Genomic DNA, 17,559 nt, shown 5'->3' on the forward strand with positions numbered 1-17,559 from the left:
TTCCAAAAAGTGTTAGGAGATAACTATACATAAAATAATAATATTTAAAATCATCAAAACTATACAAGTTGCAAGAATATAAAACATGCAAATAGAACCTCTCTTAACAATATATATAGCCAATAATGTAAATGAGTTCTCTTTTATTAATTGTGTTGCAAGTATAATGGATTTCATGATCTAGGAATTCGATAAAATTGTAAACAAGTTTGCAATGGAGAAACCATTGGGTTATATCAATAGTTTTTTTCTATTCATACTGGTAAGTTTCCTATGCTACTTTTTTTCCTCTCCTAATGGTTTTTAATATTCAATAATGTTGTTTTATGTGTGGTATTATGCATATTTGATTTTTAGAACACTTCTCAATAAATAAACCGATCAATCCAAATTTAAGATCAAATTTTTAGAGATGAGAGGGTAATACTGAAATATTCTATACCCAAGATAGTGCTATCACCTAATTTAAACTTTTTAAGACAAAAGAGGTATGTTTTTATGTACATATTAAGAATGAATTTTATCTGATAATTTTTTTATTCCAAATGAAAAAAATGCACAATAAAAGCTAAAGCGCAACTAAAATGTAATAAAAACACAAGAAAAGCATAATTAAAACACAACTACATCTCTTATTATCTTTTAGAAATATCAAATATTTGATATTATTAGTTTTAAATTTTATGCATATTTATCTTGTTCTACATAATATTTCTAACAAGGAAGCAAAAAATTTAGGGGCTAACATAAATGCTATTCAAAACTTAGAAATTTGAACTCTTTAATATCCCCACAGAATCCACTCACCACAACCAAAAAAAAGTTCACACCCCTACCTCCCTCTCCTCATTTTTCACATCAAGAACCCCCTCAAATTCCTGCTCAACCTCCTAGTCAACATCCTTATTATCCACCTCTTCCTAAAAGTAAAGATTGGTTTAATGTTTAGAATAAATTACTGGTTGCATTGCAAAATATATGCAATAGAATTGAAAAGAATTTGGGCAAGAGGATGGATCGAATTGAAGACAATTTAGAAAAACTTAAAATAACTGTAGAATCTCTGCATTATAAATTCATCAACCATTTGGCCCAATGTGAATATTATCCTGATAAATCTTCTATATCATTATCTTCCACAAGTATCCAATATGTAAAGAAATCCAGAACTACAGATGTTCCTCCACCACCATCCAATAAAAATGTTCCTCCACCACCATCCAATAAAGATGTTCCTCCACTATTACTCAATAAAGATGTTTCTCCACTATTACCTGATAAAGATGTTCCTCCACCACCACCGACTACAGATGTTCCTCCACTAACAACCACTACAAATATTATTTAACCACCACCCACAACGAATGTTCAACCAATACACAGTATGTCCAAGTAGATCATCCAATACTAACCACATAAATAAAAAATGAAAAGAGCTAACAATAAACCATTTAAAAGATCAGAGAAACAAATGCAGACCCATGATGTTATTTTTATTGATAATGTGAAAATTGTACCTTGACTTGAACAACATACAATGAAATATCCAAGGAAGGATTTCTTAACTAATGAGCAACAAAGTTTTATGAATGAATATTTTAGGAAGTTTAATAAAAATTAAGTTTATTCATTTGCGATTTTAATTTGCTTTTGTTGCACTTTTTATGTTCTTTATGTGCACTTATATTACGCTTTTAATGCGTTTTACGTGTGCTTTATATGGGCTTCTGTTGCACTTTTGATACACTTTACGTGCACTTTTAATGAATTTTGCATTCACTTTAGTTATACTTTAGTTGTGCTTTACTTGTACTTTTGATGCGCTTTAATTTTTTTCCTTTATTTTTGTAGGGACGACCTTATATTTATTTTTGGTAATGTAGCAATAAACAGAGCTGATATTGATGATCTGCTCACAAATCAATGTTTAGGGGACAACTATGTAGATGCTTTTATTATTTTGTTATCTCAGAAGAGGAGGATTATAATAGAAAAATTTCAATGCTACTTATACATCTCTCCATTGTACAGGGTTAGTATAAATCTTATTTATAATCTATTTATCACATTAGCTTTCTTATATAGCTCACATATTGCAGGTATATAAGGATTAAAATCAACCATTTCATATGTTCATCCAAAACATTAATCCTGATTATGTTAAAGAAAGTAATCTTATTGTTTAACCCATAATTTTTAGTAAGCATTGGATACTTATTATAGGCAGGTTAAAAGAGAGAGTCTGGAAATTATTTGATTCTTTACCCAATCCAAAACACAATAATATATAAAGTTATAAGTTAAAGCCATATTGTATTTATCTTATTTTCTCAATATGAACACAAAATAAAATACTAGTATAATTTTTCAGATAAAATCCTTATATGAATACACTAAAGGAACCTTTACAAGCAATATAATAAAATGGAATTTACAAACTTTCCATGGAGTTCCAACTTAGTCAAATGATATTGAATGTAGAATGTTCATATGAAAATACATGGAGAAAGCCATTCTACGAAGGAAAGTGGACTTGGCCTCTTATCAATGTGGCAAAAATATTTACCAAAATTTAGGGAAAAATTTAGATATTTTATTTTTCTTACAACGAAGTAAAATATAAAATTATGTTCACTTTGTAATATAATTGTAAAATTTTTAAATGTTAAATATATATTTTGTGTTGTTTATTTTGTAAATTTTATAAATTTGAACATTTTGAGTTTTTTAAAATATAAATTATTAAGAGCAACTAAAGTGCAACTCAAACAAAACTAAAGTGTAATGAAAGTGCATGTAAAGCGCAACTAAAGCACATTAAAAGCGCAACTAAAGTGTAGATATAGCACATAAATAATATAAGTAAAAAGCAAATATAACGTAACTGAAGTATAATGAAAGCGCACATAAAGTGCAATAAAAGCGCATTAAAAGTGCATTAAAAGCATAAGTAAAGTGCATACATAGCACAAAAATAGTGCATAAATAGCGCAATTAAAGCGCATTAAAAGCACAAGTAAAGAATAAATATAGCGCAATTAATACTTATTATGATGAATATTCATAAGTTCACAATCAATACTTATTACAATAAAAATTCATTATTAAAAATCAATACTTTTTATAATGAATATTTATAAGTTCAAAATCAATACTTATTATAATGAAAATTCATTAAATTCTAACTCCGAAGTAATGGAATACATCATCAATCTGGTGTACTCAGCGCCTGATTGGCTTGTTGCTTGGCCGGTTATATATTCCCCACTGAACCATTCATGCATGCTTGAGAAGTTCATATGTGTTGAAAAATTATCATCTATTGTCATATGTACAGCTTCGGTATCATCCATCACTTTAATTTTTTCCTCCATCAAGGTTTCTTTGTTAAAAACTACAATTTTAGTCTTAGGTAAGGAATATTAATATAATTGTTAGGACAATAAAACATACTATTAGGTCGCTTCTTCTTTTCCCAGTGGCTTTTCAATCTTGTATTGGATATGCTTTTAGGCCTATGCTTTATAGGATCTTTCAAATTTGCACTGCCACCCTGGGATCTTACAACATACTTCTTTTTTTTTTTTGCCACCAAGAATTAAGTCTATGTTTTCAACAATGTCTTTCATTATGGCAAGCATGTACTGCTCAGCCTCCTCATTCCCTTATGCTTGTGTGCTCATTTGATATGCAAATCTACTCACTTAATTTCTGAATTTGAATCTCCAACCACCTTCAAAGTTATTATTTCTTATACAATTGCCCAAGTGACCTGAATAAATATATTTTCAAGCCCTTACTAACCATCACAGTAGTAGGTACTTCTCAGGGATTTTAGTAATATCTAATTATCTCAAAACCTTCATATAGTGAAAAAAAAAAAACAATCCTATAGTATCATACTTCCTAAAATTGCATTGAATGCTACCTTCAATTGTATTAAAGTCAATAACCCAAGGATGATGTTGGTCTTTATTCTCTATGTAGTTGACTAGAAACTTTGATGAATCAATCAAGATAAAGACCATACTCATTCCTCTAATACCCTGAAAAAAATCTTCATAAAAAAATAAATATAGTTTTCTTGAGCAAAATCAAGCAGCTTGCTTTAATATTGAGCTCCTCTTTATCACAAGAATAATTTCAAAGTGGCTGCATTTGTACTCCTCATCCTACTCATTTTGGCTCCAATTAATCAGTACATTTTCTAACCTAAGAAGGTTGAAGATGTAGAAAACTCGGCTTTTGTTGGGAGATCTCCTAAATATATGGAGGAAGATCCAAATAATTTGAATTGGGAAGATGTTGGTGGCGGTAAGGGTGATTTGGCTTCTGGTAAGAGGAAGCTTACTAAAGAACTTAAAGGACTAGATCCTATTAAGTTGGTTACTAGAAGTAGGAAATATGAATTGGGAATAAAGAAAAATGGGGGGATGATTCCCCTCTTATTCTTTAATATGCCGGTTGTTTTTTGGAATTAATTGTAGAGGAGCTAGAAAGAATAAAGCTTCTATATATCTTAAGGAGTTTGTGAAAGAGTGTGAGGTTGTTTTTGTGGTTTTGTTGGAGACTAAATTAACTTCCATTGATAGGAAGGGAGTTAATTTGCTTATTGGTTTGGATTGAGACTTTTGTTATTTTCTCTTTTATGGTTTGTCAGGAGGCATTTTGGTTCTTTGGAAGTCTAATTTGGCTTCTTTTACTATTTTGAAATCATCTTCTCAATGCATTATTGGAGAACTTAATATTCATAATAAGGGAATTGGAGGATTTCTTTTGCTTATTGGAGCAAGGAAGTTCATAAAAGAAGGGAGCTTTAGAGGGATACTAAAGAATTTTCATCCAAAGATATTTCTTTGGTTATAGGTGGGGATTTCAATTGTTTATTGGCCAAAGGAGATAAAAAGGGGGGAAAGAGAATTATTTTTTCTGAAGGTTCTGAGGAGATGAAGACCTTTATAACTAATAATGACTTTCATGAAGTCGGATTTGTTGGTCCTAGATTCACTTGGTGCAATAACAAAGTTGGTGGAGCTCATATCTGGGAAAGATTGGATAGGTGTTTTCTTAACTCTTTGGTGATGGATTCTTCTCAATTGGTGGTGGTACGTCATCTTACAAGAATAGCTTCGGATCATTGTCCTATATTGATTAATCTACTGGAACATATTCCGAAGACCAAGAAAAATAATAGATTTGAAGAAATCTGGACTTCTTATCATGCTTCAGTTGGAATTATTTCTAAAGCTTGGAATATGAAAGCTTTTGGGAACTATTCAGAAATTCTTAATACAAAATTTAAAAGAACATTATAGTCTCTATTTTTTTGGAGTAAAGCTAAACTAAAAAGATATGCATATGTTGAAAGATTGTCTTAAAAGGGAGATTATGGAATTACAAATGGAGGAATCTTTGGAAGGGGGCCTCTTAGAAGATAAGGTGTTGCTGCTCAGATCTAAAGTTAATGAGTTGAATAGTACCTTGGCACGGTTAAACTCATGGTGGAGGCAGCGAGCAAAAGTTCATTGGTTAACAAATGGTGATAATAACTATAGATTTTTCCAATCGTATGCTAATGCTAGAAGGAACTCTAACTGGATTTTTATGATTAAGAATGAAAGGGGACTTATGTTTGAAGATCAAGATCAAATAAAAGATTTTTTTTTTGTTTTTCTATAATAAATTGCGTCATACGAACTTCCTGTTGGATGGTTGGCCTTCCCCATTGACAGTGCTTGATGATAAAGACAGGGTGAAGCTTGAGGCTGAGTTTTCTTTGGAGGAAATTATGGGAGTGGTAAGTGAACTAAAGGGACACAAATTCCATGGTATTGATGGTATATCAAACTCTTTTATTAAGAGTTATTGGCTAATTATTAAAAAGGATGTATGTAATATATTACATCAAGTATTTTCTATGGGTACTATGGATGTTAATTGGAAGGAAAATGTTGCGGTGCTTATTCCTAAAGTGGAAAATCCAGTGGTATCGGCTAATTTCAGGCCTATAAGCTTATGTAAGACAATTTAGAAGTTGGTGGCCAAAGTTCTAGTTAATAGAATATATGGTATTATTCCAAAGCTCATTTCCAAAAAACAAGCTGCATTTTTTAAGGGGAGGTCTATTTCATAAAATATTTTGCTGGCTTAAGATGTTTTCCATACATTAAAATTTTCTAAGGCATCAAAAGGCTTGGTTTCTTTCAAGATTGGCATGGAGCAAGCATATGATAATATGGGGGTGGTCCACTCTTAAGCAAGTATTAAGGTATTTTAATTTTCCATTAAAGTTTTCCAAATTGATTTTGGAATGTGTGGATAATGCTAAATTTTTTGTGTTGATTAATGGAAAGTATTATAAGTGGATTGAGGCCAAAAGTGGGTTTAGGCAAGGTTGCCCATTATCCCCATTTTTGTTCATTTTATGCTCTCAGCAGCTATCTATGGCTTTTATTTAAAAAGGTAACATGGTTGGTATCAATCTTCGTCCAAATATTCCTAGAATTTCTCATTTAATATATGCAGATGATATTATCATATTTTCTTATGCTACGATAAAGATGGTGAAGGAGGTGAGGAATATTCTTATGAACTTTTGTAATTGGACTGGGCAGTGTATTAATTATCAGAAATTTGTAGTTCTATTTGGCAAAACTGTCAAGAAAAGGAAGAAAAATACGATAGCTCGTCTTATGGGTCTTAAACTAGTTAAAGAGATGCCTATTTTGGTGTGAAAATTGCTTTGAGAAGCCTCATTCGTGTTGATTTTCAGTTTATCATAAAAAAGACATTGTGAAGATTAATGCTTGCGGAAGTGAATATGGGGGGACGTGGACTTTATTCTTGTGTGAAGAAAGTGGGTCATCTTAGAGCAAAGCTAGTATGGAATTTATGTACTGAGAACGATTCTTTGTTCCATAATATGTTATATACAAGGTACGGGTTGAGGAATGCTTACTCTGGTTCGAAGAAAGGTTGGTCAGCTGTAGGGAAGATAGTAGCAGATGTTGCAAAGGCTCTCGATCTTTTAATCAGATGGAAGGTAGCGGATGGTAGGTATGTTAATGTTCTCAATGATGATTGGTTATTAGATAAGATCCTTCTTAAGTGGCCGACATTTGTTTCGATTCATGTAGAATATCATCGGATGTTGGATAAGTTTATTTCAAATGGGATTTGGAATTTAGAGCAAATTTAAAATTTCTTTGGTGAGGACCTAATTGTGCTAATCCGTAATAATTATATTTATCTTGAGCTGGTTTAAAATCAAATGGTGCTCATTCATAAAAGTTATGGTAAAACTATTTCTGCTCTTGCTTCTGAAGTTTTGGTTTGTCATTCTCCTATGTATCATTTTTGAAATTGGATTAAAAAACTCAAACTGAATCTGCGTGTGAAAATTTTCTGGTGGAGGATATTCTATAAGGCCATTCCCACTTTTCAATTTTTGATGCATAGGAGATTGAAAGATAACAATATTTGTCCTAGAGGATGTTTGGAAGTTGAAGATGAGGAACATTTGGTGGTGAGGTGTATGAAATTGGTGCAGGTTATTCAACTCTTGACTAAATGGGGTTTTCATATTCCTAATTTTCACTCTTAATGAATGCTATGAATGGTTGGAACAAAATGCTTTAAAACATCTCGTTCCTTGTAGAATTTATTGTACTGTGGTTTTTCTATCATGGAAGTCGAGGAGCATAGCAAATGAGAATATGGTGGAAATGAAGATAGTAGTTTGGTCATTGCTTCTAGCATAGTTAGTATTACTCTTTAATCTTTTCAAAAACAAAAAAACAAAAACAAAATGTTCTACCAATGATTGTTAACACCAACAAATGGTGCACATACAAAATTATACTTATTGAGCTTGTTGCTAGTATAAAAAATCAACACATCTCCAAAATAATCATAATCTATCATGTCTATCCCACCAATCAAGTAAAAATTTAACAATATATCATACTCATCAATTTGAACATCACATGTAAACATGTGCTCCGCTACTTGTCAATATTTAAATAATTGAATCAAAGAATTAGTGTCACCAAATTCAATATTTGCTCTTTTCTCATTCTGAATAAAATTGTAGGCATCCCTCTTAGAGAATCCAACATTCTCATATCCTCCAACTTCCTTTGCAAGGTAGCCTTATGCATCAACTGTTCTAATTCCTACATCTGTCATTGATTTTAGGACGAAAGCTTTTTCCTCAATAACATTCCTACATGATCTCAGAAGGTGAAGGTCGACTAGCCTAGCCAAGTCATGGTTGTGGGATTTAATAAATCTTTTGACATGCCAGTAACCACCTTCATCAACTGCAAATCTCTTCATAGATGTACAACCGATTCTAACTTCTGGTTTTGTAAATTTCTTTTTTAAATTCAGATCAATACTCCTCTTGAAACCAGCTTTTGAATAGACAAAATACTTAGATTTTATCTTCCTAGAGTTTGACCAGTAACTGTGATGATCCTTCTGGAAGCTAAAGCCATTATTATGAGCATAAGTACAGTAACATTCATATGCTTATCTCTCATCTTTATACAATGTCTGAAATAAGAAGTAAAGATAAAAAAAAATGCACCAAAAGCACAACCAAAGTGCAACCAAAGCACAACCAAAACACAATCAAAATGCAACCAAAGTACAGCCAAAGCGTAATTAAAATGCAACTAAAGATCATCATCTTTATCTTTACCAACCCTAAAAATAATGATGCTCTTTGTCTTAAGTAAATTAAAACATTAATGGCAGCTGAACAACAACATCGCAGGATATGAGAAGAGCTTATTTACTTTTTTTAACACACTTCTAAGAGCCTCTATTGAGCGAAAACCGACTGAGCATTGTTGTCCTTTTTCTACTACATAGCTTTATTTTACAACTTTCAAAAAGTATATTTTTAATACAACTTCGAATGAGATTGAAACTTATCGATATGTTGAAACATGCGAAAATTTCAGCTAAGTTAACTTCCAATTCATGCATCCCTTTCCCCTTTCTCTTTGGAGAGCATTCCATCTATTTTATGCAATTTTCTAGCTCATTTTTTCTTCAGTACATATCAAAAGTATTAAATATTTTGGTTTTTAGTTCTTTGACGGGTTTTTAAAAATAAGGCCAATCCTATGTTTAAAATGAAAAAAATACTGGATCAGGTCGTATTGGATGGGGCTTATATAAATTAAATTAAAAGATTTATTAAAAAAATTCCACATATACATACACATATGTAAGCGTCAAGTGGCGTCTACGTAATCCGAATGCAGAATTGTGTTCGGATGCTGCGTATTTACTGCTTATTTCACTGCGTATTTTTTGATACATTATGTTTTCTACGTATTTTTTGCATATTTTTTGTGTATTTAGTGAGTATTATTTATTTGTTAATTATTTACCACGAAAAAATTATGTCTCAAAAAATATGCAACAAAATAAGCACATCCCAATAGGTTCGGATTGCGTACACAATAATTACTCCTCGCATAGCCACGTCCGGTCGGCACCTAATAATTTTTGGAAGTCTTGCCAGAGCTTTCTTCCGATGATCAGTGACAAAGCTTTGAAGATGAAGTGAAGGTAGAGATTTAGGTGAACTGTTGTCACATAACTGTTGGATTCCGCAAATCAGAAATCTGTAGATCTAGCCGATGTCAGGTGCCCTAGCAGGACTTCAAGATCATCTCAAGCTCGCGAGGGACTACGCGCTCGAAGGCCTTTATGACACTTCTATTATTTTTTTTGATGGCGTCATTGCACAGATCAACAAGTAATCTTTCTGTTTTCTCTTTTATTGCCCTAGAAAAGGATGCGAATATTTGATTGTGCAATATGTTAAAGTTTATACCTATCCTTGTTCCACATTCTGGTTAATATGTTCTAGTGCACAGCTCTCTAGAAAGCTTCATTAGGAGCCTTAGTTGATTACTGCAGAATCAATGGACAGTCCTGATAGGTTTTCCATGCTTTTTGCTCAGTATATGAGTTAGAATTAGAATCCCTCTAAAATGTTATTTCCTCAATCTGCAAGCAAAATCTTTCCAAGAAATTTGTCTTTTAATCTATCTGAAGCTACTCAAACATGAAATAAGCCTGCCTACGATTCATGTAAAACTGTCTTTTTGCTTGGAAGATTTTTAAAGCATGTAAATATGCAGTTTTCTTTGTCCGTATCTGTATTTGGTTAGCAAGAAACAATCAGCTCTATGATGCTGATTTAGTAGGGACTCCAGATTTAATTTCTATTTAACTATTCTCTAATCATGATAATGTAAAATGACTTTGACCAAGGTTTTCCTTGAATAAAGAGTGCGGTGATTTGTCTCAGGCATTTGAATGCTCTTGATGATGCTGTTATTCGCACAAAATGGATGGACTGCAAAAAGGCCATTTCTGAGGAAATAGAAATTGTAAAACAATTGGATGCTGAAATAAGGGCCTTTAAGGAAATTCCAGGGTCGAGGAGGTCCTCATCTCCACCACTTCCAACAAAATCCTTTGTTTTCCAACCATTGGATGAATATCCAACATCATCAAATGTTCCCTTGGATGATCCTGATGTGTGGAGACCACCTAGTCGAGATAGCCAGCAATATGGAAGTAGAAGATCAACCAGGAGCAGTCCAGCTGGTGCACGGAAGTCTTCAGATGCAACATGGGCACGTGGTTCATCTAAATCAGGAACTGTTGGCCGTGGAGCCAAGTCTAATGCTAGCAAAGGTGGCTCAAGTATTAGATCCTCAACCTCCTCTGGGTTGATAGGGAAAAAAGGCAAATCAACTAGCAAGTTAGATTCACAGGTAATTTCCTCATTTGATTATTTATTTATTTAGTTTACAATTTATTATTGGTGTATGATCATGAATAGTTTTGTTCTCTTCATTTTATATTCTTAATATTATGACTATTTAGATTTTTGGACTAGCTTTTTTACCTGGATTTTGAGAATTCTGGTTACTGACTGATTTGAGTATTTTTAGATTGGTGATGCTGAAGAAGGAAAGCTAAAGAAGGGACAGTATGAAGGACCGGATCCTGATTTAGCTGCAATGCTTGAGAGAGATGTCTTGGAGACAAGCCCAGGTATAAGGTGGGATGACGTTGCAGGGCTAAGTGAAGCCAAAAGATTGCTAGAAGAAGCTGTTGTGCTCCCTCTTTGGATGCCTGAATATTTTCAGGTACGTTATTTTGATTTCATGTTTAAGCATAGCACCATTACCTTTTTGTGCACTTGCAAAAATTTTCTGCTATCAAAAGCCAAAAGGATGTTTGATTGTCAATGATATAATTTAGTCATTTTGGGCACTTTTGCGATGCTGCACAAGTGGTTGGCCTCGTATAACATAAATGTTCTTAAATGTGTTTAAGTGTTCAAGTACTAACTAGTTCATATTAGGACTATACGGACATCTTCTTTTAATCTGAGTCAAGCACATGGCCATCAACTAGTATTTTACAATATAGGCAAATGGAGAGCTGCAGTACATCAAGTTACTCATTGACAGGGTTCTACATTCTTATATAAACTTTTTTTTTGGTGCTAATAATAGTGGAATCTATTTTATGAGGTAGGCAGTGAAGCTATGGTGAGAGGAATTTTTGACTTGGCAAAATTTAGCCAATTTCAGATAATCAATTTAGTTAGTTTAGGAAGATCAACGACGAAAGCGATTTTTGTGTAAAGATAAGATATAAAGGGCTTTCATATGTTTTTTTATTGGCATTGAGGATGCATATGTTCAAAAAAACATGAATGTTGAATTGGTTCGTAATAAGGAAGAAAGGTATATGTGTCAAAGGAATGTTGAAAAGATTAAGGATTTGTCTTCTATATCACTGACTAGTATCATATGTAGTTGTAGAATAACCATAAAGTTTTCAATCATCGTATGATTACATTAAAGGTCAACATCGACTTAATATCTTTAAGTATTGGTTATGGAGATGGTTACAAATTTATGTAGGATCTATAGGATTTTGATGGGGAAGGTATCAACTTGATTTATGGCCTTTTAGGGTGATAGAGAAAGGTTTACGTGGGTAATGGGAAAAGAGATATTTAGGGTTTTGCTTTGATTTGAGGTTTAAGCTTTTAGGATTTAAAAGGGTAAGCGTTTCTTGGAGTAAAATGGTGAGTAACTCCAGATTCGAGGTCTGGGATTTTAGAGAACTGATGGATGGATTTAGGATTAATAGTTAATGTGTTGTGTATTTTTAGTTTTATTGATGCAAAAATTGTTCTCTATGTAGTAGGATTTTGGTCAGGATATCTTGGGGTTAATAGGGACTTGAGGCCTTGGGATCTTGTGGGGATTGTGGGGGTTGTGGGAGAATGTGTAAGATTGTTTTAAAGGGGTAGGAGGTGTCTTGCGATGATGATGATTATGATCTAAGATTGGCTGAGTCTAGCTTGAGGAGAGGGAAGTTTTATTGGGAGAGAGGAGGTATGTGAGACGAAAAAGATAATTAAGGACTCACTAAAGCCCTAGGGGATTATCCACCAAGATTTGCTAGATAGTAGAGTAATCATCAAGTCTTTCCACTCGAAATTTACATAAGCAAAATATAATTTTTATTTAATAAATTTGAAAGTATAATGTAAGGTCCTATTTATAGACTTTTTAAATGCAAGCTAAGTTTGGAAAATCCTTAGGAGCTAGAGCTAGTAAACTACTATTTCATGGATTTATTAGTTGGCATAATATAAAGGAAAGAAAATAAGCAAAATATAATGAAATTTAAAGATTCCACAAGCAATAAAATTTTGTTATGCCAAATAAGGCGGCTGGAGTGGTCTTAAAATCAAGCAATCTATCTAGTCTCCGCCTCTTGAATTGGTGTGGCTGATCTATCCAATAAAGGATTTAAAATTAAGCTTCTTAATTATTCTCTATTGATTTAGAAGGAAAGAGGGGTCGTCCACTAGTTTTGTTGGATGGTTGTGGATGATCAACAACCCAAATCTTGATGCAGTATCTTGGATTTTAACCTTTTTCTTGGCTTTTTGGTTGTCCTTTCATCTCAAAGGATAATTAAGGTGAGATTCTTTAATGTATTATTTTCATAGATGCCAAATGTCAAATTCGTGAGGCATTATTTGAAGTAAATGAGAGTTTAAAACAATAGATAAAATATTTAAAATATTGAATGATAGAATTAGTATGTGAAAGGTTGAGTGTATAATATATAATTTTTGAGGTGTAATATTAGTAATTATCAATTATTATTATAAAAAAAATTGATCTCTAAGTGTGATGGGTTTTTGAGATCTATTATATATAAAAATCGAGATGTAACCTTTGGAGTTAGGACCATATGATTAAAATGGAAAAGTGACTTAGAAGTATTGTGCTACGAAGTTATCATGTTGACTTAAAGATAAGTTTTTATAAATCTGCTAGTAGGCTGATATGTTCAATAGATTCAAGTAATTGACTATTAGAAGTCGTGATAAATAACTGAGCAAAGAGAAAATGAGAATACTACCTATGAATGTGCAGCAAAATAGGGAGGATAAATTAAAGAATGATTATATTTCTAGAATAGTTTGAGAAACATTTTTTGAAGATACACTAATTGAAAAGTAGGCCTAAGTGATTATAAACATGTATAACAAAGAGTAGAAAATATACCTGTTAATTGGATTGATAAAAGTAATGTTAGAGGATTAGGAGGGAAATGATGTAAAGTAACATGGATAAAAATTATTCAAAACGATTTGTGAAGAATTGGTTTTACACCTCAAGATACACCGGTAGGAATGGATGAAAAATGATGATTTATAAGTTCACTTGAAGTATATGTGATAAAGATTGAAGAAATGGTTTGTCTTTTTAGGCATGTGTATTTAGTGACATTATAATCTGACTCCTATCTTAAATTTGTTGGAGGGCCTTTTTATGTCCTAAAGGTGAGTTGGTGTGCCTTTCTAGCAATCCTCCATTGGATGTTTACTTTAAAAAAAATCATCTTTGAATGTTAATTAATGTTGCAATCATATGCCATTACCATACTTACCATTAACACAAAATAGCTCATGTTGTAGCTCATAACGTAGTGAGAATGCTCCCATACATTGTTATTGGCGTGGGTGTTCAAAATAGTATGCACCATTTATGAGTTAAGTGTTCTATATTGTTGCCGAGGGAAGATTTATTTTGTTGGAGACTTACGAAAGATGCTTTACCTACTAACCTTTGGCTACAAAATAGAAAACTTCGGAGCAATAGTCTATCTCCTAGAGGATGTCAACAAATAGAAGATCCCAATCATATTTTGGTTAGTTGCTTCAAACTGAAGGAAGTCTTTTCAATCCTCAAACAATGGGGTATCATACTTCCAGAATATCTGAATTTTTCAGAAATGATACAACAGTTGAAGAAAAAATCTGTTTAAAATCCGGAACTTGTTCGTATTTACTGCTCAGTTTTATTTAATTCATGGAGAACAAGAAATGCATGTAAGCATGGAGGTAACCTCTTCTCACCTTCTACAATAGCTGCTAATGCTTTGATTTCTTCCAATAAGCCATTCAAATATCCAATTTGAGAAACTGGAATATCAACCTACTCTATGAGCTGAATGAATATTTTTGGCATCCCCCTCCTCTAAATTGGATTAAAGTGAATGTAGATGCAGCAATTATTATGAATAATATGGTTGGAATTGGTGGCGTGATCAGAGATCATCATGGAAGATTTATTTCAGCATTTGGTGAGCAGCTCCTTCATTGGGATTTATCTCAATTGAAACTTAGGGCTGTTTTTTCTATAAGAAGAAGAATAGAAGATTGGATGCTTGATAAAGAAGGCATATGAATAGAAGGAAATAATATTAATATTATCAAAATCCTGAAAGATTCGTTGAGTAATTCTCGAAGTATTGAAGCAAATTGTGATCAGTTTGATTTGAAGTTTCTTAATGATTTTAAGAATGTTATTATTCATTTTATTCCAAGAAATTGTAATAAAGTTGCTCACTATGGTGCAAAACTTGCGTTGAGTGGCAACTTTTATTTTGATTTATTTTGTAATAAGCTTCCTCCAATAATCTTTTGATTGGCGAAGGAAGAATATGATAGAATAGCAATCATTTAGTTTGTACCTCTTTATTTTGAATAAAATGCTTGATGCAATTTCTCAAAAAATAAAAATAAAAAAGTGCTATAGTGCACAGTGCAAAACTCAAATACCAGTTTGGGAGATATAATGAGCATGAGGCCATTTGCATTAAAAATGAGCATGATGATTTAGATTATAATGCAGGGGATGATTCTAGTTTTTGAATATGAATATGGGATTTAAAAACACTAATACTTCTGTTTTAAGCACAAGCATTCCCTTAAGAATATTTATGCTCTCTTTATTTATGAAAGCCTAAGATCCATTGTTTTGCATTTTGTTGTAATATTATGTATTGTTACAATCATGATAGTTTTGTTTCTTATTCTAATTATTTTCTTTGCTACAATAGTTTACTTTCAATTTGAATTTTATTTTGAATCACATTCCATGATCATTTTTGTGTTTAGGGCATCCGGAGGCCATGGAAAGGTGTTCTTATGTTTGGCCCACCTGGCACGGGAAAAACACTGCTGGCAAAGGCTGTTGCTACTGAGTGTGGAACAACATTTTTTAATGTTTCATCGGCTACTTTGGCTTCAAAATGGCGTGGGGAGAGTGAGCGCATGGTTCGTTGCTTGTTTGATCTTGCTAGAGCTTATGCTCCTAGTACCATATTCATTGATGAGATTGATTCTCTTTGCAATGCTCGAGGGTATGTAACCAGGAAGCACCTTTTTTTTTTTTCTCTTGTCTCATGTATCTTTCTATTCTCCTATTTGTTTTGGTGCATGACATACAGGAATGTGTACACTAAATTGTTGACAATCATGAAATGGAGTGGTTTTGCTTTATTGTTCTTCCATTTGATGGCTCTATTTCTGGTGACAAGACAATTAATATATTATTTTTATTTAATTGGGAAATGTGAGATTATTTGTTTGTTATTATATTAAATTTTAAACTATTAAAAGTTACTTTAATATAGAGCTTCGGGAGAGCACGAGTCCTCCAGAAGAGTGAAGTCTGAACTTCTAGTTCAGGTAGATGGAGTAAACAACAGCTCGGTTAGTGAAGATGGAGGGAGGAAAATAGTGATGGTTCTTGCTGCAACCAATTTTCCATGGGATATTGATGAGGCGCTGAGGTATAGTCCTATGATTATTCTAGGCTAAAAGTTTTGTTGATGTAGAGTTTCAAAATGTCTGGAAAGTTCGTTCTGTGTTTGACATATCATTGTGAAATGGCGTACAGTTAGAAATTTTTAGCCTTGTTAAGTTGCATTCAGCCACTTGTTATTTTATGAATGCAGGAGGCGGCTGGAAAAACGTATATACATACCTCTTCCCAATTTTGAGAGTCGCAAAGAGCTTATCAAAATTAACTTGAGGACTGTCGAAGTATAACTTCTGATCTATTAGTACTATTTTTAGAATCACTTTTGGAGCTTTACAACTTCTCTTTTACCATTTCATTCCATGCAGTTCTTTTGCATGCAAGTCGTTTTGATGCTTCTACTAGGTCTCTTCGGTTTTCTGATTTTGTAGCCATTCTTCATTTGAGTTTTGCATTGTCTTTGTTATTTTTTTTTTCTATTGTAGTTTTAACATCCAATTCATGTTCAGAAATTTGAATGCCTGCCCAATATTTTCATTTAGATTTCTCTGCCCCCCTCTGCCGCAGCAGTTTTAATTAGTGTTTTATGCATCAAAAACTAATTTTTCAGTTAGCCATCATATTGCTCATTGATGTAGATTATTAAGGTTTCCATTAAAATTCTTTGAAAAAAAAAGGAATATTGAATGAAAATTTGGCTTTTGTATGCTCATACCATGTATAATTAGAGAAATATGCTCCTTTTTTATTTTCCAGTGGAAATATGTCTGAAAATTTATTTTGAACCAAATACTTCTGATATTGAGAATTAGGAGTTGAAGTCTCTTGACCCCTAAAATATATCAAACGGCCAAGACGTGCACGTCCAATGAGGTTGATCGTTGATCGATAAGGCACCGCACAAGCTAATACGACATATAGCGACAATACATGAAATCACTCAAAATGACATTCAATCATAAAACAAATCCCGCAGTTGCCACAACGTCAAATTACTCAAATGAGACCTCTCACAAGAAAGTTGAGCAAATGCAATAAAAAATATTAAATTAATTGTGCGATGATACACGAGATTGGCCGCATGATCTCCGTTTTTAAAACGAATGGGGCATGCGCATCCCAAAATCCTAGAAAAGAGACTCATATTGCCCGGGTGTTGGCACAAGAAAATTGACGAAAATTCCACCCTTGCGTAACATGAGATTGAATCCACTGAAATGCACCTTCGGAGTCAGTGCAGGAAAATTCTTAGGGTTCTTTCTCACACTCGACGGAATCAAAGTCAACCCTGACAAGGTATAAGTCATAATCGACATGAAGATGCCCATAACTGCGAAAGAAGAAGTCTACTGACTCACAGACTTGCTCGCCAGACTCA

The 17,559-nt window shown here is 32.9% G+C and overlaps 1 protein-coding gene across 2 annotated transcripts; it reads left to right on the plus strand.

Annotated features, from left to right (window-relative positions):
• The first annotated feature begins 9,478 nt into the window (after positions 1-9,478).
• On the plus strand, positions 9,479-16,710 carry LOC110105263 (katanin p60 ATPase-containing subunit A1). 2 transcript variants are annotated; one of them, XR_003700535.1, is made up of 7 exons: positions 9,479-9,775; positions 10,334-10,805; positions 10,986-11,183; positions 15,536-15,780; positions 15,868-15,949; positions 16,054-16,212; positions 16,378-16,710. XR_003700535.1 is itself a non-coding variant. In XM_020834684.2 (6 exons), the coding sequence occupies exons 1-6, from the start codon at positions 9,657-9,659 to the stop codon at positions 16,469-16,471; spliced, it is 1,287 nt and encodes a 428-aa protein (XP_020690343.2). In that variant the 5' UTR covers positions 9,482-9,656; the 3' UTR covers positions 16,472-16,517. The 2 variants fall into 2 exon arrangements, 1 of the variants encoding a protein (XP_020690343.2); XM_020834684.2 differs by lacking the exon at positions 15,868-15,949 and having other exon boundaries at positions 9,482-9,775; positions 16,378-16,517.
• The last annotated feature ends 849 nt before the right edge of the window (positions 16,711-17,559 follow it).

The sequence above is a fragment of the Dendrobium catenatum genome, unplaced genomic scaffold, assembly GCF_001605985.2.
Source record: "Dendrobium catenatum unplaced genomic scaffold, ASM160598v2 fragScaff_scaffold_448, whole genome shotgun sequence".
Classification (NCBI taxonomy): Eukaryota; Viridiplantae; Streptophyta; class Magnoliopsida; order Asparagales; family Orchidaceae; genus Dendrobium; species Dendrobium catenatum.

What these genes read in the sequence shown, in the direction of transcription:
- LOC110105263 (XM_020834684.2), top strand. Translation starts at nt 9,657, where the DNA reads ATGTCAGGTGCCCTAGCAGGACTTCAAGATCATCTCAAGCTCGCGAGG. An exon ending in GTCATTGCACAGATCAACAA is followed by an intron (nt 9,776 to 10,333) that starts GTAATCTTTCTG and finishes GATTTGTCTCAG; the next exon opens with GCATTTGAATGCTCTTGATG. An exon ending in GATATTGATGAGGCGCTGAG is followed by an intron (nt 16,213 to 16,377) that starts GTATAGTCCTAT and finishes TTATGAATGCAG; the next exon opens with GAGGCGGCTGGAAAAACGTA.